We start from the raw sequence: 15,412 nt of genomic DNA, 5'->3' as shown, positions 1-15,412 counted from the left end.
GTGGGGGAAAAGGGCTTGCACACTTTTTTTAAACCATCAAATTTTAAGAAATAAAAATTCATGTCCTACATCGAGGATTTCCTCTTCCTCGTCCTCTTCCCCGTCCTCGGCCTCTTCCTCGACCTCTAAAGGAACCTCGGATATTACCACCCTCACTTCTCACACTGGAAACTTCATCTTGATCGTCTCTCTTTTCTCTATCACGCCTCCAACCTTTTAAAAACAAAAATATTTTTATACATTCCAATTTGCAATGGTGACTAATGTGATTATTTTAATGAATGCATAGTAACTACCCCCTCCCCCACTTTCTTCTTCGGATAGTTAAAAATTTAGGAGATCTCAAAGGAATCTGTCAAAATGTCCCTGGCATAAAAGAGGGCCTACAGAAGTACTAACATATAAAGAAGAAGTTCTAATAAGCAAAGTAACATACTAAAAAGATAAAGAGGTCCTTTGTTAAGATGATACTACTGAGGGGCGCCTGGGGGGCTCAGTGGGTTAGAGCCTCTGCCTTCAGCTCGGGTCGTGGTCTCAGGGTCCTAGGGTCGGATCCCGCATCGGGCTCTCTGCTCGAAGGGGAGCCTGCTTCCTTTTCTCTCTCTCTCTCTCTCTCTGCCTGCCTCTCTGCCTACTTGTGATCTTTGTCTGTCAAATAAATAAATAAAAATCTTAAAAAAAAAAAAAGAAAAGATGATACTATTGAAGATTCTGGAAGTTCCAAGATGACTGAGTTTGCATTATATAAAACTTAAAAACAACTTTTCACAAAATGTTAAGGAAAGGTTGTCTCAATTTAAGTAAAGACATTCCTTTAAAGAAAAAAGGAAATGAAAACACAAAACAAACTAGAAGAGAGGCACCTGTGGATTAAGCATGTGCCTTCAGCTCAGATCATAATCTCAGGGTCCTGTAATCCAGCACCACCATCCCACACCCCCGAACCCCCTGTGCTGGACTCCCTGCTCAGTGGAGAGTTGGCCTCTCCCTCTTTTTCCATTCGTGATTTCTATTTCCCTCTCAAATAAATAAATAAAATCTTAAAAAAAAAAAAAAGGAACTGGAAGTTATCTGCAGTACAATACAGGAATTATACTCAATATAGAATGCATTAGTGCATATTCACTGTACACACACATAGTAACTCAATGGGAAAAATGGCTAAAAGACAGGTAGGCAAACAGGTGCAAAGGGACCATAAATATAGAAAGTGGCATTCAGCCTCACCAGTCATGAGAAACGCAAATTAAGACAGAGTATTTGATCTACCAGAGGCTGACAAAATTTTAAGGCCTTAAAATTTCAAACATTGACCAAGACAGAAAAAAGAATACTACATACCATTAGTGAGAGCAAAGCCAGGCACATCCACTTTGAAAAACAATTCAGAATAATCAAATAAATTCAAAGATATCTATATATATATATATCCTACAGATCAAGGTTTTTCAACCTTGGCACTACTGATATTTTGAGCCAGACAGTTCTCTAGTATAGGGGGCTGGGGGATGATCCATGATCTCAATCTACTAGATGCCAGTAGCAGGCACTAACCCCCCATTCCCCAGTTGTGAAAACCAGTATTATCTCCAGACAAAGCCAAATTCCCCCTTAGGGGTAGGGGAAAATCACTTCCATTGAGAATCACTGCCCTAAATGCTGCAATTCCTCCTTAATGCTTATCTTAATATATTCTTTTTCAAACACATCTGCCTCAATCCACAGTAAGCCTTACTATACATTACACCTTAGAATACACAATTTTTTTTTTGTAATTTAAATACAATTGTTGGGACACACGGTGGCTCAGTTGGTTGGGTGTCTGCCTTCAGTTCAGGTCATGATCTCTGGGTCCTGGGATGAAGCCCCACATCTGGTTTTCTGATCAGCAGGGAGTCTGCTTCTCTCTCTCCCCCTCTGCCCCTGCCCACCACTCATTCTCTCAAATAAATACATAAAATCCTAAACACACACACACACACAATTGTCATGAAAAATATATTTTGAGTGAAGCACTCTAGAGTCTATCCATTTTTCGAAAAACCTGATCATGACCCAGTACACCAATTTCATAACACACTCATGGGCTGCAGTCTGAATAAATTACCCCAAGAACCTCTTGTACATGTTTATAGGAAAACATGCATTAAAATGTACATGGTAGCACTTTAATATCAAAAAACTGAGACAATCCAAAGGTCTACCAACAGATTTTATCAAATAGTGAAATACCCTTTGAGAAGGAAAAGGACTCACAGCAATATAACCTAAGAAAATCAGACTAAAGCAAAAAAAAAATTGGTTCCAAAGAATATATTAATGGAGTCATATTGAATGTCAATATCACGTAAAAAATACTGAAAAAACAAACATTCAGGCCTTCTTTTCTTTTCTTTTTTTTTTTTTTTAAAGATTTTATTTATTTATTTGACAGAGAGAGATCACAAGTAGACAGAGAGGCAGGCAGAGAGAAAGACAGGGAAGCAGGCTCCCTGCTGAGCAGAGAGCCCGATGTGGGACTCGATCCCAGGACCCTGAGATCATGACCTGAGCTGAAGGCAGCAGCTTAACCCACTGAGCCACCCAGGCGCCCCAGGTGCCCCAGGCCTTCTTTTCTGAGAAGAGAAGCAATGGAATGAAACTGCCAGGGGCACACAAGGAAGTTCAAAGGTAATGATAATATATGCATTTCTAAACTTGGTGCTGACTTCACAGTGTTGCTTATATACTGTTGTTCTATAAAACCCTCATGTCTTCTTATGGGCACAATATTTAGTAAGAAAAAAACATTAATTTTGAATATATATTACTTTTTTAACATTAAAGTGATATATTTGAGAATAAACAATACAAAGGCAAAAATGTTTTTTGTAGACAAGTTTCATAATTTTAGAGTCATATTTTGAGGACAGCTCAGTAAATATAACTAGATTCTAGATGATATTAGAGAATTACTGTCGATTCCTAGATGTTGCATTTTTTTAGGACATCAGTGCTGAAGTGTCATGATAACCTACAAGTTAACTTTCAAATAATTCAATAGAAAGGTGAGTAAAATATAGGAAAATTACTAAATCTAGAACCTGGTTAGACAGGTATTCACTGTATAATTCTTTCAACTTTGTGTGTTTAAGGTTTTTCATAATATAAGTGGAAAGTTTTAACTGGTAGTATAAGGTTTGTAAAATTTTCTTAAGCCTTCTCCACTCACAGGACAACATTTATGCTTTGGAAATTATCAGACTAGAAAAAAAAATTATCAGCCTTAAGATTTCAGCAGAGAGGGCGCCTGGGTGGCTCAGTGGGTTAAGCCGCTGCCTTCGGCTCAGGTCACGATCTCAGGGTCCTGGGATCGAGGCCCGCATCGGGCTCTCTGCTCAGCAGGGAGCCTGCTTCCCTCTCTCTCTCTCTCTGCCCGCCTCTCTGTCTACTTGTGATCTCTCTCTGTCAAATAAATAAATAAAATCTTTAAAAAAAAAAAAAAAAAGATTTCAGCAGAGACCTATAAAACCAAATGCTCCTCTAATTGTCTCATACCTCCTACTGCTCTATGCTTTCTGAAATGTGGGAAATCATGTTGAAATAATATATCTGAGGGGCGCCTGGGTGGCTCAGTGGGTTAAGCCACTGCCTTCGGCTCAGGTCATGATCTCAGGGTCCTGGGATCGAGTCCCACATCGGGCTCTCTGCTCAGCAGGGAGCCTGCTTCCTCCTCTCTCTCTCTGCCTGCCTCTCTGCCTACTTGTGATCTCTCTCTGTCAAATAAATAAATAAAATCTTTAAAAAAAAAAAAAAAAAGAGGGGCGCCTGGGTGGCTCAGTGGGTTAAAGCCTCTGCTTTCGGCTCAGGTCATGATCCCAGGGTCCTGGGATCGAGCCCCGCATCGGGCTCCCTGCTCCACAGAGGAGCCTGCTTTCCTTCCTCTCTCTCTGCCTGCCTCTCTGCCTACTTGTGATCTTTGTCTGTCAAATAAATTAAAAAAAAAAAAAAAAAAGAAATAATATATCTGGGAAATGACCTTTAAGTAACAACATTATATGTGAATGTATTTTATACATGTATAATTCATAGCTCAGTAAAGTTGACTTTTTAAAAAAAGAGCCAGAAATCACCCGTAAGAGGAACCTGAATCTGGGACAATCTAAGCATCAAACTAAAAAATTACAGTAATGGATTATAATCCCCCCCAAAATTTAGCCCTAAACCCACACGGATAATAACAGAAGTCATTCCTTATAATGGAATACAACTAATATATATAGAAGTAATAATATAGTAAGAAAAATCAGCATTTGCAATGATTATGGTAATAACTGAATCAGGCAAGAATCATCAATGCAAACTAAAGCTCATGTGAAAAGTCTGATGAAAAACTGGTTATTTCTAAAATTTACATATTAATTATGAAGGAGAAAAAAGTATTTCCATAATAAAGAAACCTAGGGTGCCTGGTTGGCTCAGTCAGTTGAGGGCCTACCTTGGGCTCAGGTCATGATCCCAGGGTCCTGGGATCCAGCCAAGCCCCACATCAGGACTTCCTGCTCACTCCCTGGTGAGTCTGCTTCTCCCTCTCCCTCTGATACTGTCTCTCTATCAAGTAAATAAATAAAATCCTTAAAAAAAACAAATAAAAAGAAAGAAAAAGAAACCTGGAGCACATCACCTTAACCAAGTGTTCAAAGTTAATTAATATCAACAATAATAAGATAAACCAACATCATGTGTGTTTCCATGCACTGAGAAGAAAACCATTTAACTTCTGCAGTATTCCTACTAAAGATTCATAACCCAAATCTAATCTAATCTAACCATGGAAACACCAGAAAACCCAAAGTGAGATATCTGCCACCTAACTGACCCAAAGTCTTCAGGTTAAAAAAAAAAATCAAAGGCAAAAGCAGAACTGCTCTAGATTAATGGGGACCAAACAAAAGAGACGATTAAAAAGCAATGCATGATCTCAGATTAAATCCTGGAAAGGAGAAAAAAAATTGAAAAGGACATTATGGGGAAAATCTGCCTGTAGACAGTCATACCACATTACTGTTCTTATGATACATACTCTGAAGGTATTTAGTGTTAAAAGGGGCATGATGTCTGCAACTTATTCTCAAATAGTTTATTCTAAACATAATTACTAAAATTATGAACATTAACACTAAGTTCTTTAGTGTCATTTTTCTCTTAGAATGTAACTTACTTCGGGTATCATTTCTCCTATTATTATGTGATGATTTATTTGCTTCAGGTTGACATCTTGAACTGTTCCGGGATCCTGGTCTTTCTTGACTGTCTGGTCTTACATCATCTAAGTGGAGTGGAACCCACTTGTGCTTATTGGCTTGAAGAAAACCAAATAAAATCATTTAATGACACTGTATAATTTTCATTAAAGCTTTGCAATTTTGAGAGGATGCTAGATTTTAATCAAATGTGAGACTTAGTTTATCCTTAAAGTTTCTTGTAGAGAACTAATTTTCTTTTCACAGAGCTGCTTGATAAACTTACCTGTGCAAATATTTCTAAAATTCATGTGCAGAGCCAGCTGATGGAATATCATTGGTTTTCTTTACTTTCAAGAAAAATGTCCACTCTTTTGTTTAATTCTGATGAATAAGCAGTACATGTAATACACTGCTCCTAATAACTGACTCTCGCTTTACAATGGGGTATCTGATAAGACATTATAAAGTACACACTGAAAGTTTGGCTGAGGATTCAAAACACTTTTAGTTTCAGGTTACTGTCCAAAATAGTCGTTTACCCAGCATTACTAATAATGAAATAGGTTTCTCAAAATTAGGGTATAAAATTTATCTAAATGCATTTGATAAATCTCTTTATAGCTACTACACGCTTTCTTGAGATGAGATAAAGCAATTTAACTTCTCTTGCTGACTAAATGATAGTGTAATTGTTATACTACAGTGAAATTCTGAAGATTACTTAATTTGTGGAATCCAAAGGTAAAGTTTCAAAATATTTAGTATTCTATTCAGTATATATTTTTTATTAAAACAGCAAGACTCATGTGCAAAGGAAAAACTACCACGGTAATTAAGGGAAAGGGAATTACCAGTATGCAACTACAATACTGATTTCCTATAAATCCTGCAAACTACTCACAGACAAGGAAGAAAATATGAAAGAATCAAAAAACTCTTTAAATTTCATACTATAAATTCTATCAGTGAGATTTCCTTAAAGGCTTTTTTTGTTTTTGTTTTTTTTTAAAAAGAGTGCTCCAAGGAGAGTCAATTCATAACTCTTGTATGAGTTTATCTATAAAAACCTGGATTTTAGTGTTGTCTGATCACTTTTAATTACAGCAACTAACACAGAAGACAAATTTTAAAGCAGAATGACATACCTATCATCTGTATAAATTCTAGACAGTCAAAAAAGACTTAATGTATCTAAGCAGCATGAAAAAGCTAAGTGATAAATATGTTTAAGGAATGGGGAAATTTTTGACTAACAACCACATGGTTGTCCTGTTGCAAACCACTTTTGAGCAATTAGCCTTGGCTCATTATATCAAGTGAGCCTAATACGCTTGCCCTAAAGCTAAGGATTAGATATTTTTAAAAAATCATGTAAGTGCTCAATATACAGTTACACTATTAGTTCCATTATTAAAGAAGCTGGCTGGAAATTACATCTCATTATAAAATGTTCCTGCCCATGTCACATCACTTCCATGAATTAAAATGCTTTAATGGCTTCCCGTGGCAATCAAAATGCTAATTCCACACTACCGAAGCCCTGCACAACATGAACTTGCTTACTTCTCCCACAGCATCTCTTGAACTTCTCCCAATGTTTACCTTGTCTCAGCTACCAACCTTCCAACAGTTTAAAAGAACTTTTCTGCCTAAGGGTCCCTGAAAACACTTTAACCTAGGATCAGAACACTGAATGAGTATATGCTTTTACAAAGCAGTTAAATCATAATTTGTCCCTAGAGACACATAAGTTGTATAAAATATATGGAAAAGGATACAAAGACTATTTTTTCTTCAATGGGCAATTTAATGGAGAAATGCTATGGAAAAAAAAAAAGTTGGCCCAAATTTTTCTCTTAGAAAATATTTTCTCAGAACTCCCCAGGGCACCTGGGTGGCTCAGTCATTAAGTGTCTACCTTCGGCTCAGGTCATGATCCCAGCATCCTGGGATGGAGCCCTGCACTGGGCTCCCTGCTCAGCAGAACCTGTTTTTCCCTCTCCCTCTGCCTGCTGTTCCCCCTGCTGTGCTCTCTGTCAAATAAATAAATAAAATCTTTAAAAAGAAAAAAAAAAAAAAAAAAGGTACTCCCAGAAAAACAGGGAGCAGTTCCACTGCAGATTTCAAAAATAATTACCATACTCTTCAAGACTATATTAAATTCAAGAATATATTTTTTTAAAAAAGAATTTATCCATGCCAAGCTCTATAACTTCATTATATACTACATAGAGTATAGGTCAAAAGAAATAAAGAAAAACCTAATAGTTCAAGAATGTTACAAAACCAAATCAGCTACCACTGCAGCTAGAATCCTGAAGAAATCTAAAATACTCATTGGTGACTACTAGGAATCAACTAATTAAATACAATTCATTACTACGACTTTCTTCAAAAAATTAAAATCAAACTGAAGATATAGTTAAATTAACCTCTTTCATTAATTACTTGACTGAGCCTCATCCTCAGTGACATTTTCACAAGGACCATCTTACCAAGACTTGGAAACAACCGAAGTGTCAACTGGCAAATGAATGGATAAAGAAAATATGATGTATAAATATACAATGCAATACTATTGAGAAAGAAGGAAAGAAGGTCATGAGAAAGAAGGAAATCCTCCCATTTGCAATAACATGAATGGACCTTGCAGGCATTATGGTAAGTGAAATAAGCCAGAAAGATAAATACAGTATGATCTTTATTACATGTAGAATCTAAAATGGTTGAATTCACAGTAACTGAGAACAGACTGGTGGTTGCTGGTGTGAGGAAATGAGTGAAAGTGGTCAAAAGGTACAAACTTCCAGTTATAAGACAAGTAAGTTCTGGAGATGTAATATTACAGCATGGTGACTACAGTTATCAATACTGTACTATGTATCTGAAAGCTGCTAAGAAACTAGATCTTAAAAGTTCTCATCATAAGAAAATTGTGACTCAGGGAAAATAGATATTAACTAAAATTGTGGGAATCACTTCACAATATAACCACTGTGTTGTATACTTTAAGCTACACAATGTTATATATCAATTATATCAATAAAACTGCTGGAAAAATGAGGTTATAGATGAACTAACCTCTCTTTCGTTGATTACTTGACTGAATCTCATCCTCACTGGCATTTTCACCAGGACCATCTAATTTTGTTTCCCGGCTTTCTTTGCTCTCACTGCTAATTCTCTTTTCAACCTTGTCTTCTCTTTCTTTTCTATTTTGTGGCTTCTTATTTCCTTGGCTGATGACACTCTGGCACTGCAAAAAGTTTTTCTGAATGAAACAATTTCCATGAACATTGATAGAGTATCTCAGAACCATCTCTTTGTTTCTTTCATAGTTTAAATTAAAAATCAGGGGTTGGAGAAGCACCTGGGTGGCTCAATCGATTAAGTATCTGTCTTCAGCATGAGTCATGACCTCAGAGTCCTGGGATCAAGGACTCTGGCTCCTTGCTCAGCAGCAAGCCTGCTTCTCCCTCTGCCTGCCACTCCCCCTGCTTGTTGCACTCTCTCTCTCTCTCTCTCCCTCCCTCTCTGATAAATAAATAAAATCTTTAAAAAATCTGCCTTCAGCTCAGGTCATGATCTTGGGGTCCTGGGATTGTGCCCCATGTCAAGTAAGTTCTCAGTGAGGAGTATGCTTCTCCCTTTGCCTTCTGCCCCATCCCACTTGTGCCTCCCTGCCTCTCTCAAATAAATAAATAAAATCTTTAAAAATAAATTAAAAATCCATTCACTGAACACTTGATTTGATATGCTATTCATAAATGCATACATGTGTGTATATATAATTAGCACTTCAAAACATACTGAAAAGATTATGTATCAAAAAATGTAACAAATTCTGAAATAAAATGGGCTTCAAATTAGACTCATATTAAAAATTAATCTCTTTTGGAGCACTTGGGTGGCTAAGCCTGTTGAGTAGCAGACTCCTGATTTCAGCTCAGACCATGATCTCAGGGTCCTGGGATGGACCCCTGCCTAGGTTCTGAGCTCAGCAGAGTCTGCTTGAGATTCTCTTCCTCTCCCACTCCTGTGCATGGGGTTCTCTATCTCTCTCAAGTAAGTAAATCTTTTAAAAAAAAAAAAAGGTTTTAATCTCTTTAACTGTAGGCAATATATGAAGATAACAGCAGGTTAACCACCCCTTCCAAATGTAAGATTACTTCTTGAGAATACAATGAGATGAAGACATCGTGATGAATAAAATTGGTTCTGAAAAGTGGGTTAGACTATAAAAAGGATAGCTCTTAAGTTTTCAGCACTTCTTTATTAATGTAATTCTCTAAATCTGAAATAAAATAAATTTTGCATGTTAAAATGAGACTATTTTTTCTTCATTAAGAAAAAGCCTTAAAACAATACTCACTCCAGTGTTCACTAATTCACTTGGTGTTGGCCAATTCGCCATATCGCTGAAATCACTAGCCTAAGAAGTAATAAATAAGTGTTATATCTGCAAATTAGAAATCTTAAATAGAAAAAGTATTTTCGAAAAGTGAAAGCAATTTAAAAAATCACCTACATACAATTATATGTAGGTATTTGCCAAATTAACTCAAAAATCTCTGCAAACAACAGAACACTAAAATAATAATGCATGGGTCTTATGATCCACCTTCTGGAACTATTTAATGACACTAAATTGATTTACATAAGATAATAGAATAAATTAATACAAGCAGGATTTGGACAAAGGCTACAGTTCTCTAGTATATTAGCTTTAACCTAACATCAATGATACAACTAGAAGAAAAGTACACAATAATCTAACAGTTTCTAACACACCAATTTTCAAAATCAACACAGCTAAGAAGAATATAGCTAAAAACACACCTTGTTGGATTTCTTTGTCTTGAGTTTTCCTGCTTTTATAATTTTGGGGGAACTGAGCTCTAAAAAACAAAACAGAACAAAAAACAAAACAAAAAAAAATAAAATTAGGGTTTTTTTTTTAGAATTGGTTTTACAATCACTTAATTCAATATATTTAACAAAATAGCTATTGTATCAATTTTAGTAAGCCATGTCCTCACCATTTCTAACAGAAGCCAAAGTTCTGAAACTCAAATTCCTAGTAAGAGAACAACTATAGTTCCAACATAGATTCAAACTGGTCTTCAGTACTCAAATCAATACCGAGAAGTATCAGTTAACTTAAACTAAACTGACAGACCAATTCTTTCTCTGACAGAATACAACACGAAAAATTAGAAATAGTAACATGTTTTAATATAGTAAAGTTAGAAACTCACTTCCCAAAGGGATACATTTTGCTACATAATTCATACACTGATGTCATCAAGGACTATCCAGAAAATGAATCAGAAGACTTCAAACTATTTGTCCTTGAAAACAAGTTTGACAACCACAATAGGTTTTATATAGATGAAGTCATTAAAAAAAAAAAATAGAAGTTTGTACCTGTCATGGTATTCCCACTTGTCCCATTTTGAGTAAGTTAACAATAAAAATAGATAGGTAAAGACACAGAGAGAGACTGACTCTCTAAATGAAACTTTACATTGTCTTTTGGTTGGTTCGTTACTTAGCAAGATGACCAAATGGTGTATCACCGACCTAAACATGATCTAAAGTAAATATTGAAAAGCAGAATAAACTTGGGATCTGTATTTACAGAAAAACTAATAATCCAGCAAAACATAAACCCATAAAATCATGGCAATGACCAATTCATAGAATAAAGTAATCCTTGAGTTAAAACTCAGAAGCAGATTTTAAAAAGACATAGAGAACTTATCAAAGGAAGAGAGACGAAGGATTAAGATGTCACCAGGGATGGACATAAAAGAATCTTGACTATTATAGTAATTATATTCCTAAAGCAGCATAACGAGTACACAGGTATTTCTTTTAATCTTTTTTAAGTATACATATACATATGGATGTGTATACATGCATAAATATGCATAAGGATAAAACATTTCATTAAGAAAAATTAGATTAAAAGATATGGGTAAACAGGACAAAAAAATGGGTACAGGAAACTGGGTGTGGTGAATAAATAATGAATCTTGGAACACTGAAAAGGAAAATTAAATTAAAAAAATAAAGATAAATTATTAAATCTTGAAAAAAAAAGAAAAAAATCTAATTTAATAAAGAACAGTATTTGCCTGAACATTATCTAGAATTTGACTGTAGTATGTTCTATATATACTATGTATGTTTTATGCAAGTTATACAATATAGAACATTGGAGAACAACAAAGTGGAGAACATGTCCCTGCTAAGTCCAACAAGGTAGGTGTCTGGTAGTTACAAAATAAAGCCTTATACAAAATATTTCATGTAATGGAAAATAATAAGGGAGAGGGGCACAAAGCAAGTTTTATTTAGCTTTATTACAAATCAATTAGACATCAATAATCACAAAATTAAGGTCATAAAATAAAGATAAAAATTATTCTGAGCACATAAAAATAAACTTTTTAACTTCATTACTAAATGGCACAATTAAGTTATTAACAAAATTTTTAAAGATAACTGAACATGACAAAAAATTAATAATCTGTTGATTAAAAGACCACACTGGGGGGTAGGTGTGGGAGCACCTGGGTGGCTCAGTGGGTTAAGTCTCTGCCTTCAGCTCAGGTCATGATCTCAGGATCCTGGGATCAAGCCCCACATGGCGGGTGGTGGGGGGTGTCTGTTCAGCAGGGAGGCTACTTCCCCGTCTCCCTCTGTCTGCCTCTCTGCCTACTTGTGATCTCTCTGTCAAATAAATAAAATCTTTAAAACAAAAACAAAAATACAGTTCCATACTCTACTCAGACACTAAGTATTATCTCTAGGAAAAAATGAAGAAATAAGTTGGGAAGGAATATTTATTTCTTTGCACATTTAGGAAGACATTTTGACTTCAGCGTTTTTAAAATAATTTATATACACATAGAGAGAACAGGTAAAACAAGCCTAGAAAAGGTAATTTTAACTAAAATGAATGAAATTGCTCTGCATGTTTTTAGAGAAAACCTAAGACTAAAAAAGCAAGCCAGTCTAGAAAATTTAAAAAATTAAAATAAATTTTTTTCCCAAGCAGGTAAAACATAAGAAAAGGCCGCTAGTGGCTTCAAACATATATATAAATACACATGAACAGTGTGTAATCTTCTTATCTCTGTTTTTCTAAGTATCACTGGTAAAACACTATACTACTAGAACTTTTTGAGTAATATTCCAGTACCTTAAACTGTTATTCTTTAACCCTGCAAATCTATAAACTATAATCTGTAATTCTAAATTGATAAGAAAAACAATCCATTTTAAGGGCTTGGACACAGAAAACAAAAAGTGTCACACTATTACCTAGTGAGGTAGATGCAACATTTTTAATTGTCAACAGTGATTTATTGTGCATCATTAGGATTGAAATCCCTTGTTATTCAAACTGTGATATATGAATCAGCATCACTGACATCATGTGGGAACTTAACTAATTATACAGAATATCAAGTCCTACAGAATCAGATCTGCATTTGAACACCCATAGTGGACTCCTAAACATGTTAAAATTTTAGAGTCACTAGTACAATCTGTTCTTTAAAGAATGACTCTGTGGTTAACCCCCCAAGAAAGATGTCTATTGCAGCATGATTGCATTTAATCATAATTTTAAAAAGTCAGATTTCTTTCCAATTAATAAAGTCCACAAATTGAGCACCATTTAAATGAAAGTCATTGTTGTGGGCGCCTGGGTGGCTCAGTGGGTTAAGCCGCTGCCTTCGGCTCAGGTCATGATCTCAGGGTCCTGGGATCGAGGCCCGCATCGGGCTCTCTGCTCAGCAGGGAGCCTGCTTCCCTCTCTCTCTCTCTGCCTGCCTCTCTGTCTACTTGTGATTTCTGTCTGTCAAATAAATAAATAAAATCTTTAAAAAAAAAAAAGTAAGTCATTGTTGTGGGCAATACACAAACATCAAGAAGAGAGACTTTGCCTCAAAGAACATTATAAAATAAAACAAAGAGATAAAACATGTGAATATGTAATCCCAGTACAAGGCACTTAGGGATAATGTCTATTAAGAGAGCTATAAACTATTAAGGGAGAGCAGCTCAGAGAGGCCAAGAAAACTACATACAAGAGTCAGCATTTGTACTTGTTTTTCAAGGATAAGTAGAACTAAAACAAAAGGAAGGATGATGAGCAAAACCTTAACAGTCAGGAACACCTAACACATTTATCCAAAACACAGGGTACACAGAAGGGAACATAAACAAAAAGCTAGAAAGGTAGGATAAGACCAGACACCTTATAGTTCCCTTCCAAATTAAGAACTCTCTTCTCTTGTTAACAAACAATATACCAATGTGTGGGACATTTAAGTAGGCTTGGCGGGGGAGGGAATGCAACGTCACAAGGTCAATTCTACTCAGTTTAATTTTTATGGCCACAATCTTTAGCAAAGTTTTAATTAAGAAAATGCACTGATAATTACCAACAGTTCACATAATTTTGTATTTAAAGGAGAAATGTAGTAAAATGCCACTCTGCTACAGTGAGTGCTTTAAAAAAAAAAAAAAAACTTTAAAAATTACTTAATTCTTGTACTCTAAAGGTGGGAGTATCAATTTGTACAGTCACTTTAGAGAGCACCTTGTCAACTAACCTACACCGTGTGACCTAACAATTCCAATGCTCATCATCTATCCTAGAGAAAGTCAGACATATATACAAGAAGTATGTAATTTTTTAAGTAGGCTCCATGCTCAATGGTGGGGCTTGAACTCACTACCCCAAGATCTACCGACTGTGCCAGCCAGATGCCCCCACACTCACTTATTATAAAGAGAAAAAATAAAAAGGGTCAATCAACTTTAAATGAAAAATGGAAGATGATATTATGTTCTAAACACATATGCAAAACACTATAGTAAGAAACATCTGAAAGGATATTCAGTAAACAAGTAGCATGATTATCTCTTTTCTTGAAGGAGACATCAAAATTTCTGTTTTTACAAGGAGAATGTATTTATATATCATTTATATAATTTACTTAAAATGTTTTAGGGTAATAAGCTTAATTGAGGTTTCTGGGAAACAGACATTAAGAAAAAGGAGAACTGATGAGGTTAGATTAGACTAAGGATAAAAAAGATGGAAAAATCAGTATTTTTATATACCACGTTTTTATTGAGTAAAAGAACCAAAATTATATTAGAAAGCTGATATTTGATATGCAGAAAACAGCCACAGATACAAATAAGAAATTAGCAAATCCTATACTCTGATTTTAATACAGCTCTCCAGAATAAATGTATTTTAAACAAGGTTAGGACAGACTGGGGGACAATCCTTTCTGGTCTCCTGACTGAACTCAAAAATGCTGTGACACTATCCCAGGCCTCTTGGAAGAGACAGACTTTGGTTGAAATGAAGGCCTTATCTAGATTAAGAAAAACAGTGATACACAAGCCAAAACCATCCTAAAAGTGGTATGAAGTGTCTCACAAGGGCTGAAGAAGCAAGAATGATTCACCTGCCGTTCAATTAGAACAGCACATTCTAACAGAGAAAATTCATGATTATCTGTCCCAAAAAAAATCCCCTTCATTTTCTATAATGTTTCCATCTCTGATAATAAACTCTCTGGCAAAATTTTGTGGATGTAATTTCTGTACCTTATTAAGAGAGTGACAGAAGATCCAGGTAAGGCCAGGACAAGAATGGTTTAAGTCTCTTATTCCAGCATAATTAATATCATTCTCTTTGCCTCTCTACAGTATCCTGGTTTGGAGGATAAATTGCACAGCCCCCTCCACACCTCCCACTAATAGATTATCACTGGTTTGCACCTACTCTGAACCTTAAAGGTCCTGTGCTATTTCACTGGTCTTAAAGTTGCAAATTTGCTTAGGAAAACAGGAAGCCAGGACACCCCAGGTTATAGATGGCACTCTGGTATTGACTTGAAGAGATGAATATACCCATTTCATTCATTTACAAGGCCCAGAAAAATTGCCAGAAGTCAACTAGCTAGTTAGTAACAATATCTGCACTAGAACCTAAGTCTCTAAGAACACTGCGTTTCTACACCATTATCTCTAAATTACCAAACTACAGATAGAAGTTGTGGTAGAACAGTCAATACTATGGAGAGTTTAGAAGTTACTACACTACTCCAAGTAGTGATGAACAGTATTTGTCTAAGCACAGAATAGGTTCC

At 35.6% G+C, this 15,412-nt stretch overlaps 1 protein-coding gene across 7 annotated transcripts in view; it reads right to left on the bottom strand.

The window, feature by feature from the left end:
* Nucleotides 1–15,412, bottom strand: part of LARP1B (La ribonucleoprotein 1B) — a 124,055-nt gene that overhangs the window by 105,910 nt on the left and 2,733 nt on the right. For 5 of the 7 annotated variants that reach the window (XM_032333383.1, XM_032333382.1, XM_032333380.1 and 2 more), the window contains exons 2-6: nucleotides 10,065–10,123; nucleotides 9,598–9,657; nucleotides 8,307–8,496; nucleotides 5,201–5,341; nucleotides 70–213 (exon numbers count right to left, since the gene is read on the bottom strand). In XM_032333383.1, the coding sequence (XP_032189274.1) occupies nucleotides 70–213; nucleotides 5,201–5,341; nucleotides 8,307–8,496; nucleotides 9,598–9,639 (517 nt within the window). In that variant the 5' untranslated portion in view covers nucleotides 9,640–9,657; nucleotides 10,065–10,123. The remainder of the gene's footprint in view (nucleotides 1–69; nucleotides 214–5,200; nucleotides 5,342–8,306; nucleotides 8,497–9,597; nucleotides 9,658–10,064; nucleotides 10,124–15,412) is intronic. The other 2 variants (XM_032333381.1, XM_032333387.1) reach the window with 1 other exon arrangement.

The sequence above is a fragment of the Mustela erminea genome, chromosome 2 (genome assembly GCF_009829155.1).
Source record: "Mustela erminea isolate mMusErm1 chromosome 2, mMusErm1.Pri, whole genome shotgun sequence".
NCBI classification, from domain to species: domain Eukaryota; kingdom Metazoa; phylum Chordata; class Mammalia; order Carnivora; family Mustelidae; genus Mustela; species Mustela erminea.
The sequence above is the reverse complement of the archived record's forward strand: the minus strand, read 5'-3'. Positions and strand labels throughout refer to the sequence as shown.